At 64.0% G+C, this 16,014-nt stretch overlaps 2 protein-coding genes across 8 annotated transcripts in view; both read right to left on the bottom strand.

The window, feature by feature from the left end:
• DLG3 (discs large MAGUK scaffold protein 3) overlaps positions 1-3,440 on the bottom strand; it is a 186,803-nt gene extending 183,363 nt beyond the window's left edge. The window contains exons 1-2 of one of the 3 annotated variants that reach the window (XM_067547973.1): positions 3,163-3,431; positions 75-206 (exon numbers count right to left, since the gene is read on the bottom strand). In XM_067547973.1, coding sequence (XP_067404074.1) covers positions 75-206; positions 3,163-3,178 — 148 coding nt within the window. In that variant the 5' untranslated portion in view covers positions 3,179-3,431. Of the gene's footprint in view, positions 1-74; positions 207-3,162 lie in introns of all 3 variants that reach the window. The other 2 variants (XM_067547972.1, XM_067547974.1) reach the window with 2 other exon arrangements.
• A 3,473-nt stretch (positions 3,441-6,913) lies between these two features.
• Positions 6,914-16,014, bottom strand: part of GDPD2 (glycerophosphodiester phosphodiesterase domain containing 2) — a 32,693-nt gene continuing 23,592 nt past the window's right edge. For 4 of the 5 annotated variants that reach the window (XM_067547979.1, XM_067547981.1, XM_067547980.1 and 1 more), the window contains exons 6-16: positions 15,278-15,376; positions 14,654-14,747; positions 13,792-13,937; positions 13,056-13,138; positions 12,206-12,356; positions 11,261-11,476; positions 10,032-10,183; positions 9,666-9,813; positions 9,343-9,425; positions 8,723-8,751; positions 6,914-8,386 (exon numbers count right to left, since the gene is read on the bottom strand). In XM_067547979.1, the coding sequence (XP_067404080.1) occupies positions 8,328-8,386; positions 8,723-8,751; positions 9,343-9,425; positions 9,666-9,813; positions 10,032-10,183; positions 11,261-11,476; positions 12,206-12,356; positions 13,056-13,138; positions 13,792-13,937; positions 14,654-14,747; positions 15,278-15,376 (1,260 nt within the window). In that variant the 3' untranslated portion in view covers positions 6,914-8,327. The remainder of the gene's footprint in view (positions 8,387-8,722; positions 8,752-9,342; positions 9,426-9,665; positions 9,814-10,031; positions 10,184-11,260; positions 11,477-12,205; positions 12,357-13,055; positions 13,139-13,791; positions 13,938-14,653; positions 14,748-15,277; positions 15,377-16,014) is intronic. The other variant, XM_067547984.1, reaches the window with a different exon arrangement.

Raw genomic sequence — 16,014 nt, forward strand, 5'->3', positions numbered from 1 at the left:
GCTCCCCCCGCAGCTGGTCGAATCCGCCAGCCCACGAGGTATGCATGAGCAGGTGAAAGGTGGAAAGGGCTTACCCAGCAAGGCCTGGAAGAGGTCACTTCGGAAGATGTGCGACACCTTTCCAATAGAGGCCTTCAACTGCTGCTCCTCTGGAGACCTCAGAGTGGTTTGGTACCTGCTCAGAATCGCCACTGCCCGCTGAGTGTCTGTGGGGACAGCACAGAAGACCCCTCAGCCATCACACCGTAAAACACATCGCCTCACCCAGCGTCACACAGACCGCCACGTAACACATAACACAACCTAACACGTCACGTAACAACACAACCTAAACACAACAACATGGCACGGCACACCACATTAGACAGCCCCAGTGGTACTTCTCCGTGCCCATGCCTGGAATGGGTCTGCCACCCATCAGATTACATCCCTGCCACAGTGAAATCCGCAGGGCAGCCTCTGGCCCAGTTCACCTTGCATTGCCGAAGCCAGGCACAGGTTGTGGACCAGGGGTTCTGTGGGTCACACCCCTTTGAACCTGAAGGCAGGAGGCTGAACAGAACAGAACGGAACCACCTGCCCCCAAACACTCTGGAGTTACACTGCAACCCCACCCCACAGCACCTGGCCCTCCGGCAGCCAGAACGACACCAGGAGTGCCCCTGGCCCCACTGCATGCTGGGCCCAACCGTCTCCACAGGAGCAGGGTTGTTACTTCCATTGGAGGGGGGGGGAGATGGATCTGGCAGCATTTCATTCTGGGACTCATGCTCTCCAGCTGAGGCCTCATCTGCAGGGGAGAGCAGCCCATCCTAGGGATTTTTGCACAAGGGGTGTTGCCCACAGACTCCTCCCATGGCCCAGGCTGGCCTTAAGTGGGGCTGGTCTTCGGCAGACAGGAGCCTAGCCTGTTCAGAACTGCCTGACAGGCGTCCTCCAATTACAGACACGCTGCCTTCCGCACAAACTGAGGGGGATGTAGTGCCTCAGGGGCTGGGGGCCAGGACTGAGGCGCATCGGCAGAGCTGGGTGTGGGGGAAGCCGAGGGCTGGGCTAGCAAGGACTGTGGGTCAGGACTGAGGATCAGCAGCAGAGCTGTGAGAGCGGCAGGGTGGGATGGGATGCCCCCCGCACTGGAATAGCAGGGGCCTGATCCGTTTCCACCTGGAGAGCTGAATGTTTCTCTGGGCAAGTCCCCTGTGCCATCAGCCCAGCTCTATAGCCAGACACCCTCCCCTATTTCAGCAGCAGCCCCTCGGCCTGGCAGGGATATGGATCTCACACAAACAAGAAAAGGGTTGGCCCAGACTTTGAGCTGGTCCCATCCCTATCAGCAAATGTTTCCCTTTGTTCCCAAGGCAGCAGGAAAACAAAGGAGGTCTGTGTGAGGACACAGAGGGAGGTGGGGGTGAGGGAATGGCAGGGGGACAGCTCTTGACCTAGGAACTCATGCAAAGGGTTGATCTGTCTTGCTAGTTAGTCCTGCAGCATGCAGAGCTCACAGCAGGGGACCCAGGCCACAGAACAAGGGGATCTGTGTCCCTCGGCGCCTAGAATCGCACCCGCTGGCTCCACACTCCCAGTCTCTGGGCCTGGGGATTTCTGCAGGGACTTGGTCCCATGGGGTAGATAGAATCACCAGCTGGCTCATGTTGGCTGGCAGAGGAGTCACCTTCCCTCCTCATGCAGCACCAGCACCGGAGCCAGAAGGAAGCTGGGGAAGCATGAATAATCCTTAACGCAAACAGAGCCACTCAGAGCCGGCCCAGCACAGGGCTTCCCTCCCACTCCAGAGCGGGAGAGAGCCTGGGATATCCTGGGACACCAGTTGGATTTCCTGGGTTTTAAGGGGATTCCAAGCTCACGCCAGCCCTGGGACCTAAACCCCTTTGCATACAGAACAAGTTCGGCCTGAGCAGGGGCTGACCTAGTTTCCTTCACACACACTCTGCCCAGCTCCCCGTTCCCTGGAAATTGAGTCTTTATAGCCTGTTCGCTCTGTGGCCGGTCTGCTGAGACTAACACCAGAGGAAGCAGCGAGGGCCAATGCGCTGGTGAGTGTGACGAGGACATCTGCCCTCTAATCAACGGGCAGAGAACCAAAACTCGCACTGCTTTGGACGTGCAAAGTGCATAGCCCAGGGTGGCACTCCGTGTCACATCCCTCCCCTGCAAGGCCGCAGAGAGGGGCTGCAGGCCTGCCTGGGCATGACCGAACCAGTGCACCTGAACCCTGCACGGGCACAGGCGTATGGGGGGGTGGGGTTCGCCCCATTTGCACGCCAGGGAACGGACACTCTGGAAGTGACCCGGCATCGCCTCCTTCCGTGACAACTGGGTCCCACTTGGGCCTCACGTTCGACGGTGATCGCGGTCTGAAGCCAGGGAGCGGCGCTCTCACACGCCAGCCCAGAAGCCGGGGAGCAGTGTCCCCAGACATGGCAGAAGAAGGGGGCATTCGCCCTTACTTTACCCCGGGCCTACAACTGAAGGTAAACCCGCACTCCAGGGGACATGACAGCACCAGACGCATGCTGGACACAGCTGTGACCTCCCGGGACAGCCCTGAGCCCAGAGCCCCGGCAGCCTCCCCAGCCCGCTGTGGCAGAGCCCGAGGCCCCAGTGCCCGCCGGCTGTGGGGGGGAGCACAGGGCACAGCTGCCCCCCAGGCAGGGCTGCCAGCTCAGTCCCTCAGCAAGCTGGGTGGGGGGCGGCAGACCAGCAGGGCCCTGCCGGTGCCAGCACGCACACGCTGTGGGAGCAGGTGGCAGCGGGAGCCGGCTAACATCGGCTGGGGGAGCCTGGAGCGGTGCGGCCCGGCTGGCACCGGGGTTGCAGCCCCCGGCAGGGGCTGACGGTTTCAGGTCTCAGTGCAGACGGGTGCTGCTGCTCCCCGCGCTGGTGCTGCAGCGGAGCGGTGGGGAGGGGACAGGGGACCCAGAAGCCAGTCCCGTTTGCCAAGGCAGAGGCCACCCGCGTGTTTAACGAACGCTCCTGCTCTCTGCGCCGGGGTATGGCCGGGGCAGCTCTACCCGTGGGCAGGCTGCCCAGGGAGGGCTGGGCTGGGCTGGGCTGTTTGCGGCTGCACGGCCCCCTTGCCACTCCCCGTGCCAGGGGACTCCTGCCCAGCAGCCTGGCCAGGCTCGGCTCGGCAGCCCTTACCTTGCCTACGAATCATTGCTCCGCGTGGCTGGGCTGCGGGTCCCTCGGCAGCGAGTCCTTGCAGGGCTTGTGGCCGCAGGAGCCGGCCCTCGTCTCAGCCCCACGGGGCGGTGCCCGCAGGCGGCCAGCGGCTGGGAGGGAGCGCCCGGCCTGGCCCTGCCACTGGAAAGCGAGAGGAGGAACTGGCCACCTCCTTCCCCAGCTCCAGCCGCCAGGCCCCGGCTGCCTGGGGACTGGCCCTGTGCCTCCGGCTCCTCCCGGCCTGGCCCCGCGCCCGGCCCTGGAGCCTGCCCCGGGGCGGCCCGACGAGCCCCTCGGGCGTGCAGACGCCAAGGCTGCCTGGCCAGGCCGTGTGAGCAGAGGCTCCCTCCCCGCTGGCCCGGGCTGTGTGTGCAGTGAGGGGGCCGGGCTCAGGGGCGGGCCCTGCCTGGAGCGAGGCCAGGCCAGGCCAGGGCCGGCCTGGCTGCTGCGAGCTGGGCCCCGGGCTGCAGGGCCGGACGGGCAGGAAAGGGGAGAGGGCCTGCCCCGGCAGTGAGCGGGCACTGCCAGCCCGGGCCTGGCCCCGCACAGCCGCCCTGCCCTGCCCTGCCCCAGGGACCAGCCCCAGGCCGGCCGGTGGCACAGCTCCAGGAGCTGGTGCTAAAATTGGGGCTGGGCCGGCCCGGCCATTAACCCCACAACCACCAGAGGAGCGGGATGAGCAGGGTGGGGCCCGGGGCTCAGTCCAGCCCTACAGGGGACGTAGGGGCCCCGGCCCCCCGCTGATAGCTGTGGCGTGTGCAGGCGACCGCACCCCCCACAAAGCCCTGGGGAAAAAGTGCCCGGATTTTTCACACCGGCTCTCTGGTCACCCTCATAGGACGTCACCCAAAATAGGTCACCTCCTGTGACCTCAGCCCAGCCGCTCTGAAGCAGCTCAGGGCTGAGGGAGCAGGGGATGGGTCTGGGGCGCCAGGGGCATTGGCGGGGGGGATGGAGGGGAGGGTGTGCTCGGATAACCGGGCCAGGGCCCTGGCAGAGCGCTAGCGTGGGGGGCCAGGGATAACGGGCCAGTGCCGAAGGGGCGTCAGCCCAGCTGCGTGGAAAGGCAGGGGAGGTTTACAGAGCCGAGGGGCGAAAGGAGGGCAGGGCTCAGGGAGGAGCTGGACACGGCCATGACTTGGCAGCAGCTCCTTCCTTCCCCACATCCTCCTGGTTAACACCCTGCTCCAGGGGCTGCAGAGAGGGAGGCAGGCCGGCGAGGCAGAGAGAGCCTCAAGGTAGACTCAAGGGAGCAGCCAGCAGCGTGTCAGCATCACGGCTCTTAGCTGGAGGCCGTGGCCCGGCCCGCGGCATGCAGGGAGACTGCCCGGCTATTCGCGTCACGTGCAGCGCTGCAGTCTGGGATAGAGAGATCCAGGACACGGGTGGTCTGGAGCGGGCGGGAGTCGGCCTGGCATGGGCTCGAGCTGTACTTGAGAACCGATGTGAGAGCTGCAGCTGGGAGTCCAGCAGAGCAGGGCAGCTGCCCTCCTCCCATCTGCTGCCCCCGCTCGTAGAGCAGCCAGTGCTGCAGGGGCTGCAGGAGGGAGAGCACAGGCTGGATCCAGAAAGGAGGGGTGTTCCTCCCCCCCCCCCCCCCACACACACACTACTGCTGAGGCCAAGGAGCCTTGGGGTAGTAGGACGGAAGGGGCAGCGGAAGGGATGAGATACGCAGGTGGCTTTGAAGAACGTTGGTGGTGCACTTAGACTCTGTTGCACCAAAGCAGCTGAAAAGCTGCCCCTGCAGCTGTAACTTTGGCATTTGCGCGCTGGACGGTGAACGTGCGGAGGAGGGGTTGGGCAGTGAAGCTGCTAAGTGCCTTGTTTATTTAAAAGGAAGGAGGACTCAGAGCCTGACCCTGCTGCTTTCTGAACATTGCAAGCAAAATATGGAAATCCAGAAGCTAGGCGGCTACAACTAGAGAAAGGTGGAACATAGCTATCCTCACGCCAGGCCGACAGCCCGCAGCTGTCTCTGCAGTGGGGCTGGGCTGGGCAGGGGCCCTGTCTTGAAATGAAGGAGCTGAGCACCCTCGCACTGCCGCATACATCTCCGGGCATCCCTGGATGAAGAGCACGCATTCTGCAGTAATGGGCGGGTTTGCAAAGGGACAAGCATTCCCAGGCCGCTCTTCCCTTTCCACTCCCAGACTTGTGTTCTGGTCTCCGCCCCGCCCCAGAACATTTTGTTTTCATGGACAAGTCACAGAGCACAGTTTTCACCTCGCCCCTCTGTAACAAGTTGCAGCAATGGCAAGCAAGGTCGTGGCTGCACCTTAATACAGAGACAGGGAGCTTGGACTCCGCAAGGTGCACTCTGTAGAGCAGACGGCAGCGGAACTTCATGCATTAGAGAAGAGATGGAGTCGCTCCCGCTCCTAGCCCTGTGCACCCTCTCTCAGCCCAGAGAGCATTGTGCAGGGAGGGCAGCAGGCAAGCAGCTCACTTAGAAAGTTGCCTGCACTGCTTTGCGTGGGTTCTGCCCACCCCCCCCGTTCACACATTCAGCTTTCAGGTACATGCTAAGTACCCTGTGCACACCGCTTACTTCAAACCTATTTTCCCTGGCCCTCAGGGAGGGCCATTGCTAGGTCACACAGACTCCCATAGCTTGGGGGGGGGAGGAAGGGGCAGTTCAATAAGGGCCCTAGACATTTTGCTGTCAGGGGAGCCATCCTTTTCCTCCTCTTACTCAGAAAAGGTACAGGGAGTTTCCCCTCATACTTCCCAGAAGCCACTTGGTCCAGGTGGAGGCCAAATGCTCAGGTCCAGCTCCAGCCCTGCATGCTTCATACGGCTCAGACCCTCTCAAGTCACAGATTATACTGGGAACAGCTTTAAACCTCCCATCCTCTCTGCTGGGCCTGTTACCACTCCATTCTCCTCCCACACAGCTCCACTGAGCTTGGGAGTGTTTTAATTACAGAGCGGGGAGATGCTGGCTTTTATCGAACCAACTTCTGCTGGTGAGACAAACTTTTGAGCTACATCGCGCACTTCCCTGGGTCTGGGAAAGGTGCTCAGCATCACAGCTAAATACCAGGTCACACACAGGACACGGGCTCACTGCTTATGCTAAAGCAAGGGGCCATGCGATGTGAAGTGGCCGGTTAACAGCCCCTAGTCACAAGACAAAGAGGAGTGGTTAGTGGGTTGCAGGTTGTTGGAATAAGCCATAAATCCAGTCTCTTTAGACAGACCAGGTTTCTTTAGAGGATGGGGCTGATCGGTCAGATACAGAGTGATCTCAGAAGCTTGTCTCACCACCAGCAGTTGGTCCAATAACCGATCTCGCTGGCTTGTCTCTAAGGCCCTGGGACTGGCCTGGCTACAAGGCTGCATTCAGGAGGCGTCACTGCCTCGTTTTGACACTAGGTGGTGATGAGAGAACACAAATAGCACAGCAGGCAAGGCTGCTGTTCCCAGTCCTTACCGACAAAGGGCCGGTTTTGCTAAAGTAGCTTCTAATGCTGGTGCCCAGCTCAGGCCGGACAGGTGCCAAGCCCCTGCAGAGCCTGAGCTGGTCCCTGGGAGTCCAGCTCTAGGCGGGCACCCAAAATCAGGGGCCACTGCTGAGATGCGCACACATGCCTGTTGGCTCTGTTGCGGGCGCTCAGGCACTGCTGAGCACAAGCTCCGGGCTGCTAACGACACTGCACCTCCAGCCAGCAGCAGGGACCCAGCAGAGGTAGCGCTGGACCAGCCCTCAGGAGCTAATCCTGCCCGGCTGCTGCAGCTGCTCGGTCTTGCACTAGTGCCACCGTACAGATGGGAAAGCAGAGCGCCGTGCAGGGATGGGAATAGCCCAGGCCCCCAGCAAGCCGGGCCAGGCCAGAGCCGGGGTCGCCCCGAGCTCATGCTCGCCCAGTGCAGCGAGTCACCGGCTCGTAGCCGCTGCTGGTCACTCTCACCTCACCCCTCGAGGCAGCGATTCCTCCCGCGGAGTCCTGGCGGGCTGGGCAGTAATACAGCAGCCTCGCTGGGCCAGGGCTTTCCCGCCAGAAGAGCCAGGCCCTGCCCCCCAGAGCCGACAGCTGCCAGCTCCTACAGCCAGAATTCCCTTTGGGGAGTTGAGAATCGGCTCAGACAGACCAGTCGGCGGGTTTTTCTATCCAGCTGTGTCACTTTATTAACGTCAGTTAATAAGAACAAGTAAAATAGACTCTGACCCCTGCAGCAAAGAGACCTGCTTCGTGCCCCAGCCCTGCACCCGCAGGAGAGCTTCTCACCCAGTGCAGGGACAGTGCTTTGGGGCCTTCACCCAGCACCCATGTTCTCACCGGAAAGACAGCCCCCAGCCCAAGCCCCTCCAGCCAGAGCTGAACCCCTTCTCTTCCACCAGACAAGCAGGGTCAGGGGGTGGAGTGTCTCCTCCTGCTGGGCCCACTGTTGCTTCCTGCACATCTGGGTAGGAGGCTGGTGCCAAAGCCTCCAGTAGGATAAAGGGCTTCCTCTGCTCAGTGCCGGACCCTTCACTTCTGTCCTGCTGCGCTAGGATCCCCGCACTGCAGCCCGGCTGCCTGGGACTACGATGCTCTCCTGCTCCTTGACCATTCCCTAGACACAGCGCAAGGCCAGGCTAGATCCTAGGCTCCCCTGTGTCGCAAGGACCGGAGCGCTTTACACCTGGCTCCCTGAAAGCGGAAGCCTCGCTGGCGCCCATCCCAGCTCTCACAGGCACTGCGCCGGGACGCTGCAGGAGAGTCCGTTCACATCAGCAGCATCGCAGCACTCATTGCTCTGTGCCTGTCCTGAGACAAGTGCGCGCTGCGCAGCAGGCTACGGCCACGGGGAATCCTGGCTGGTCTAGTGACACCACCTGTTCCCGCAGCCCGGGGAGGCTGCGAGGCCACGGTCCCGGTGTCCAGCCCCAGCGGGCAGGTGACAACAGGCTGTCTACTCTAGGACGCAGCACCGTCACCTAGGGAGAGAAGGGGCCAAGTGCCAGTGGGAGCAGGACAAGCCCAGTGCTGGCCCCTTTCAGGGCAGGACAGAGGGAGGGTTCTGGGCAGCCCCCAGCCGGGAAAGGAGTCTGCAGGGGAAGGGCACGCAGAGCTGGCAGGAGCAAGTCTGGGCGCTCCTGCTGCGCATCGCCCACGTGCAGCTCAGCCCCTGCACCAGCAGCACCGCAGGGGTGGGCCTCACTCCTGCATGAGGCTGTTGATCTTTGTTAGCAGCACCTCCGTCTCCGTCTCGGGCCCTGGGGAGCCAGAAAGGAAACATGGTCATTCCAAGAGCCCCCGCCCTCCCCAGGGCTGCCCCCGCCCAGCACCAATGGCCAATGGCGGGTGCTGCCGCAGCAGGCGCAGCTCCCTGGGCTGCCCCTGCAGGGCTGAGGTGTCAGTCAGGGTAATCAGGCTCTAGGCCCACGTGGGCCTGGCCCGCCAGGGGTGGGGAGAGTCCCTGGGAGCTAAGCTCTGGCAAGGGCTGGCCCTGCAGGCAAGGAGAGAGGGAGGGGAAGACAAGCAGCAGCAGGAGGGATGGTGGGGGAGGGAGGCAAAGAGGGAGGGTAGGGCTGTGCCTGGGGGGCCCTTACCTGCCAGTTCTCTTCTCCTGGAACATTTCCTGGGAAAACAGGATTGAAATTCACTCAGGAGAGTGAGTCAGCATCCGGGCCCTGCCACCCCAGGGCAGGGGCAGGGGCAGGGCTCAGCCCGGGCCCTTTGCCACTGCGGTTTGAGCTCTGGTACGTTCAAGGCCTTTCTGTCCCGGCTGGAAGGGGACGGGAGCCCCTGCAAACCGTAACGAGCCCCGGAGGGTCGCAGGTGCTGGAGTCCTCTCTTGAATCCCCTCGGAGGGCTCCCATGCCAGCCCACCTTGCTCGGCCTGTTGGTCTGAGCCAGTAAGCCATGCCCCTGGTCCCACGGCTGTGAGATGGGGCGGCTCAGGGCCAGGGAGGGAAGCGCCCTGTACGCCCCGCTGTGAGTGCGGGTGAGTGCAGGGTGACAGGAGAAGGGGGCTCCCGGTGCTGGTGAGCAGCTCTGCCCCAGATCAGGAGGGCAGGCAGGCGACACCAGCCGGCACCTGGCCTGGCAGGCCCCTGTGGTCTGGGCACACGCCCTACATGCAGCTCAGCCAGAGGTCGGCAGCCTGCCGCCTCGCACAGCGGAAAGGAGGCCCCCACGCCATGGGCGGCCTGGAAGCAGCTGAACTCACTGGAGCAGGAGGAAGGCCCAGAGGATGAGGAGGAAGGAGACGCAGTCTGTCACGATCCAGATCATCAGGTAGGTGCCGCTGGGCTGCAAGGCGAGGAGACAAGAGGAGTAGCTCGACGGGCACCAGAGGTCATGGCGGCCCCGCCTGCGGGCCCCTCGCTGGGGTGCTGCCGGGCAGGCTCAGGGCCCGCTGCCAGAGGAGCCAGGGAAGGGCTGCAGCTGCAGGAAGCTCCCGGGCGGGACGTGAACTGAACGCGCGAGATGGCGCTGGCCGTGGGGCAGGGGGAGGCCCCTGCCAGCCCCAGGCAGGGTCACGTCACTTACGAGCAGCCAGAGGGGGCGCTTCATCTCCTTCAGCCGCTGGCAGGCGTTGGTGGTGACGGAGCTGACCCCGGCGCACCACAGCACGGAGAGAAGCCAGGGCTCGTTGACCACGTACACGTTGATGGAGACGTTGTCCTGGCGATACCGGCTGCGGAGGGGATGGAGTCTCATTAGCATGGCCCAGGATCCCACCCGACGCTCCCCACGCATGGGGGAGAGACCAGTGTGACGGAGGCGAGGCTGCAGCCCTGCTGCCCGCCGTGGCCACGGGGAGTCGCTGTGTGAGGAGTTGGACTCTTCTCCGTGGGCCTGAGCCCACCGAGGGGCCACTGCCTGCTGCCCCCCACCCCGCCGCAGGGTGCTTACCCAATCTCCTCGGTGCTGATGCTCTGGTAGGGCAGGTTCACTCGCCGCACCGACTCGGTTTCATTCTGGCTTCTTTTCCGGCCATAGATTTGCTGAAATCCTGGCGCCTGCCGTCTGACCTGTTCCCTGAACCCGTCGGGCAGCCAGAGGATCTAGGAGAACCAGAACGGCATGAGCTGGGAGGCCAGGGACGCTCACTCTGCTCCGGGATCCAGGCTGCAGGGCCAGCCCACGGAGGCACAGACATGCACAGCACCCAAGTGGAAGCAGTTACCCAGCCCCGTCTCTGAGCATCCATGCGGTGCTTGACCCCAGCCGGTCCACTTGCCCTGGGAGTCTCCCCTGGCAGGCGTGACAGCAAGAGACCTGGACGGGCTATGAGCGGGGCTATCTAGGACCGACCTGCAACAGGACAGTCACCACAGCCAAGGTGGGCCAGGTTTGGGCTGGCTCAGAGCCCCTGCACCCGGCGAGTCACGGGGAGAGTGCCGCCTCTGGGCACAGAGGCCGTTAGGCCCCTCACTCAAGGGCCCATTGTGTCTGCAAAGCAAACAGAGCATTGTCTAAAGAATTCCTCCCCTGCGCTCCCAGCCTGGTCTCTGCAGGGCCCCGGACGTCCCGTGCCCAGGGCTTGGGTGAAGTGACATTGTAGCGTAAGGGGGCCACGGAGCTGCCTGGGGTGGTAGCAGCAGGGGTATGAAGATGGGAACCTGTTAGTTGATTTTCCTACTTCCTCACCAGCTTGGCTCAGTGCCACGCCTGCCCCTGAGTCACTGTTTACACCTGTGGGGGACGGGAGTTGCGGGTGAGTTACACACCTCTCCCTGCAGGGTGCGGGCACAAACCGGACTATAAAGCATCCCACGTCTAGCGCAGCCAACCAGGACCTGGCACAGGGCAGCAGAGAGCCAAGCGGCCTATCACAGACCGGGGCTAGGGCGGGGCCTGCAGAAGGATAGGACCTGCCCCAAGGCGTCTCGCATGCGAGGTGCCAGGGAGCTCGAGGTGCCGGCACAATGGTGCGGACAGACCCTGAGCGGGCTCAGCATCCGCTCTCGGTTAAAGCAGCAGGTGGGTCTGACCTGCCCCGTGGGGGGAGCTGACTGCTGGTGAAGGAGGGCAGGCTCAGGGCCCCTGGTGCTTCTCCAGGCTGAGGGTGTGTGGCCCTGATGTTCAGCTGTTCCCTCCTCCGGCTGCCCCCCAGGCGCCAGGAGCTGCACCAGGCTCACCCGCTGCGGCAGGATGCCCGACTGCAGGATGGTCTCCACGGTGACGTTAACGAAGCTCTGGTAGTCCGTGTGGTTCTCGGGCCGCAGGTCAAACATGATGGAGATGTTGTGCTGCTTGGCCTCTTCCAGCACCTGCCACAAGGACGGGATCTTCTGCGCCTCTGCCTGGCTTCGCTCCTCAGGGGACAGGCCCTGCACCGTGTGGAACGGCCTCTTCTGGAAGGGACAGGCCAGAGTCAGCCGCCACCCCGTGCAGCTGCAGCACTCACCGGGGCTGGCTCCCACAGGCCTGGCCTGAGCCCAGACACGCCTGGCCTCGGGGCCCCTGGCCGCCACGCTGCCCCCTCAACCCCAACTCCAGCACTGACGCACCAGGGGTTCTTCGCTCTTGCCCCCACAGCATCCTGCAGTCTCGAGCACAGCAGAGCCAGCTGCGCAGACCCCAGGGCAAGGGCACAGTGGGAGGACTCGGTTGCCCTGCTACCCACAGGAGACCAGGGCCGCTCAGCAGTTCATTTCTAACTGAAGTGTCACCCTGAATACAGGCACCGAGCCCAGCCAGCCAGGGAATGGCTCACCCCATCATTGCCATGTGCCTCCTTTCTTCTCTGCCCATGCAGCCCGACCCCTCCCGGCCAGACTTCCCTGGGAGTCAGGAAGGTTGGAGCAAATCCCAGCTCTAGCCACGAGGCTTGGAAACAATCCCTCCGCGCCCTCCCCGCGGGGAGACAGGATCATGGGGAAAGGCAGAACTCCATGGTGCCTGGGAACCCCAGGAGGGCTTGGAGGGGCTGGCCTGGGGCTCTGCGAAGAGCAGCCTGGGTACGTGCTGCTAGACAGAGCCTCCCCTGGCAGAGCAGGGCCAGGCTCACTGCTTTGGTCTCACAGCAGCCACACCAGCCTGGGACGTGCAGAAACCTGCCAGGCCCCCGGGGATGGGCCGACCTGTAGGAACCAGCTGCCAGCGTCCAGCTGCTGGAGATCAGTCCAGTTGAAGGCTGTGCCGTTCGCGGTGGCCCTGGCGGGGAAGACCTCTCGCACGTTGGTGGTCCGAGTGAGTTTCTCGTCGTGCATGAGGAAGGGGACGCCGTCAGCGCTGGGAAAGGGGCAGGAGGGGGGGTAATCAGGGCCCTGCCCAACCCAGCCCCATGGGCTGTTTACCTGCCCTCCCCCCCGCCCACCTGATCACACTGGCACCTCTGCCAGGGATCAGCCCAGCAGCCCCTTGCACTCTGCTGTGCTGTGTCCCAGCACACTGGGCCGGGGGATCCCCGCCCACACGCACGGAGCCGTCACGGGGCTGGAGCCAGGGACACACACAGCCAGAGGCTGGCTGGGAGCTGAGGGGGGCCCGGCTCCCTGTGACAGGTGGTCCGTCAATGGCAGCAGCCAGTCATCCCAGGCTCTGGGCCCTCCCCCCCCCCCCATGCCTGTCCCTTGTCCCACCCTCACCCCACGCACAGGCCAGTGTGGGCAGAGGGGAACCCCTGTGTCTCTCCCAGAGACGTGGGGACTGAGCCATCTATCTCCCTGCCCAGACAGCGCCCGCAGGCCAGGGCCAGGCCAGGGCACCGGACAGCTGGGCTGGGCTCAGCTTCCCGTGGGGGGCTGAGGGGGTTAGCAGAGAATCTGCTCACAGGGACTCTCGAAAGCCCAGGCTGGGGCCGGGCTGGAGACACCGTCCCTGGCATGAGTGAGCACCTTCGCCCCATGGGCGGCTGGCTGGTGAGTCGGGCTGCCTGGGGCTCCGTGAGCCGAGCACATGCTCCCCCTGGATGCCCCGTTGCTGCTTTACCTGACCATGACATCGGTCTCGAACACACGCACGTCACAGCCCACGGACTTCCTGAACGACATCAGCGTGTTCTCAGGGGCCAGCTAGACGGGGAGAGCGAGTGAGGGCAGGTGGGGCAGGGGACAGCACACCCTGCTGCAGTCCTGGCTCCGCTCCCCCTGGACTCAGACCGGCAGTGAGTTTGCTGGGCTCACGCTAAGTCGGGGAGAGGATTTCACAAAGCAGCTGAACCCTCAGCTCTGCCCAGGGCTGGCCCGCAGGGGAGCGGCGCGTGCGTGGGGCTCTGGGGGGCGGGAGGGATAGTGGGGGACACACACGACACCTGGCCAATGCCCAGCTCCGGCACCGACTGCTCCCAGCCCCTCATTGCAAGCAGCGAACGGGGCAGAATTTAACTCCTAGCCCCAGGGGTGAGAGCCCCCGTCCCAGGCTGCATCTCCCTCCCAGCCATGCCCCACCCTCTCCAGCCGGGCTGCCCGCAGGGCAGGCAGCAGGGACTCCCCCTCCCCCACGCTGGCCCCACGCTAGCCCAGGGAAGGGAGGAGTAGGGGCACCCCGGGGAAAGGCTCACAGCCACCTGTGCTGAGGGCCGTAACCAGCCTTCCCTTCCAAGCTGGCCCTGGCAGCAGCCCCGGCCTGGATCTCCAAGCACAGACCTCAGGCGCAGCTGGTTCTTCCGGGGCCGAGCAGGGAGGGGCCATGCAGCGGTCGCTGCCCTGGGGGGCGGGTTACTCACCATGGGGGCGCCACGGTGCCCAGCCAGGGCTGGTTTGGGGGGCAGCTGGCTCTCCTCCATGATGCAGGGGGAGGAGATGAGCAGGGGAGCCAGGTAGAGTGCAGCTGTCACACCAAAATACACCAGCAGCAGGCACACCTTGGGGGCTGCAGACAGACACATGGACAAGGGCAGGCACTGAGATGGGGAAGGATTAGCCAGGGCTGCTCCCCACCCCCACCCCGAGAATAGCGTGTGCACCCCAGGAGCGGAGCCGAGAACGGAGAGACGGCAGAACCCAGCGTTCCCCTTAGCGCCTCCCTCCCCAGCCGTGGAGGTGGAGGTGCCCTTCGCCGGGGGCGCGGCGGCACCTCGGGTAGCAGGCACGTTACAGCAGTCCCCAGCCTGGGCAGGGATGGTCACTGGGCATGGAGCAGAACTCGGGGGCTGGGCCTGCAGACGTGTCCCCGCAGGGCGCTGCCAGCACAGACCCTGCCGAGATGGGCATTGCGCCGGCTGGCAGCAGCAGACACAGCTGCCCCCGCCCTGCAGCGTTCCCGGGCTAGGAACTGACTGAGGGGAGGGGAGCACCCTGGTGTGTGTCCTAGGCCCTGCAAGGCTGAGAACAAAGGGAGAGCCTCCGCCCAGCCTCTGCTTGCAGGGCACTAGCCCATCCTTAGGAGACGTGGGGCAGAGACAGCTCCGAGTGCCGCTGGCCACGTTTGAGACAATGTTTATGTCTGGGCGCGGCCCTGCGGAGCAGGCCCTGGGATTCGCCGCTGCACGCCGGGGCCAGGGTGCTTGGTACCGGCAGGGAGGTGAGGGTGGAAGCTGAGCCCCCGCATCCTCGGGGCCCTGGGGTGCTGAGCAGGGGCGGAGGTACCTGTGCGGTGAGAGCGGTAGACGTAGCTGGCCACGGGCCAGGCAAGCAGCGTCACACCTGCCACGGCACCGATGTGCAGGAAGGGGCCCGTTGCCTGTGGGGCAGAGATACCAGCACCACTCAGTGCCCAGCTACAAACTCAGGCTCCCCCCTCCCCTCAGACACACGTACCCGGAGTCCTGGGCTCCGCCAACCCACCCTGCGCTCAAGGCCACCCTGCACCTGCCCGGCACCAGCCAGTCCCCGTCTCGCTGGGCCAGGCCCGGCACTCTGGGCTGCCCAGCAGCTGACATCACTGGGTTTGAGGTGACCACGTCAAGAGGTGTGAATGGAGGAGGGCCAGGATGCAGGAGGGGTCGAGTCAGAGCACTGGGAGTGGCTCTCTCTTCTCATCGGGGACGTGCAGCACCTGGCACTCAGTGAGCACCTGGAGGGCCCAGGGCATGTTGCAGGGCAGGAATCAGACAGCACCTGGAGGACCATCAGCCAAACCTCACTGTGAGGGGGGCTGGGCTAACCAGGGGGTGCTGAGTGCAGGGCATCCCCTCCACCATCCCCAGAGGCCTGGCCCACCTACAGGGAGCGCCCTGGGGGCATGCGAAGGGCTGGCGCCTCCGCTCTCACCTGCAGAGAGATGTAGGCACTCTGCCACTCCTCGGCCCACTTCACATCCAGCGCGACGAAGGCTGCGGCCACCACAAAGGCTGTGAGGATCAGCAGACACTGCGGGGGCACGGCCCGGGGCGGTTAGGGCCAGGTGCATCTCAGACGCCACAGAGATGCTGGGGAACCCTGCCTGGGGCCAACCCTCCCATGGGCTGGGGGGGCAGACTCCAGTCCTCACCCCACATACGCTGGGCTCTGCTGGGCCCCCTCCCCCCTTGGGGTCCCTGCTGCCCCGCAGTTAATGCTGAGCTCGACTCCCTGTGACAAAGGGGGAAGACGCTGTAATGTTTCTGTGAATTCAGTGTGCCTCGGTTTCCCCTATATTTCATCTTGCAGAGGGAGGAGAACAGTGTGCTCTCAGGGACGTTGGTGTGAACATCACCCAGCTGGCTGAGCCGGGGTGTGACATCGGACAGAGCCTGGTCTAAGCCAGCCCTTTATCGGGGGTGGATCCAAGAAGACAACAGCAAATCCAGTCCCTGGACACCGGCAATCAGCGACCCCCCACCTCTCAGCAGGGAAGCTCAGCCCTTCCCCAGCTCAGGAAGAAAGGCCTGGCAGGTGTGGGGAGCAGAGCTGGCTGCTGGAAGGAGTCGGGGCTCTGAGCTCGGATCTGACAAAGGAGAGACACAGAACAGCCCGGCTCGTGGCCGTGGCTGGGCTAACGGGACGTCTGTGGGTCTGCTCCAGCTCCC

The sequence above is a fragment of the Emydura macquarii genome, unplaced genomic scaffold (assembly GCF_026122565.2).
Source record: "Emydura macquarii macquarii isolate MOO-44397 ecotype Brisbane River unplaced genomic scaffold, CSIRO-AGI_Emac_v2 contig_1253, whole genome shotgun sequence".
NCBI lineage: Eukaryota > Metazoa > Chordata > Testudines > Chelidae > Emydura > Emydura macquarii.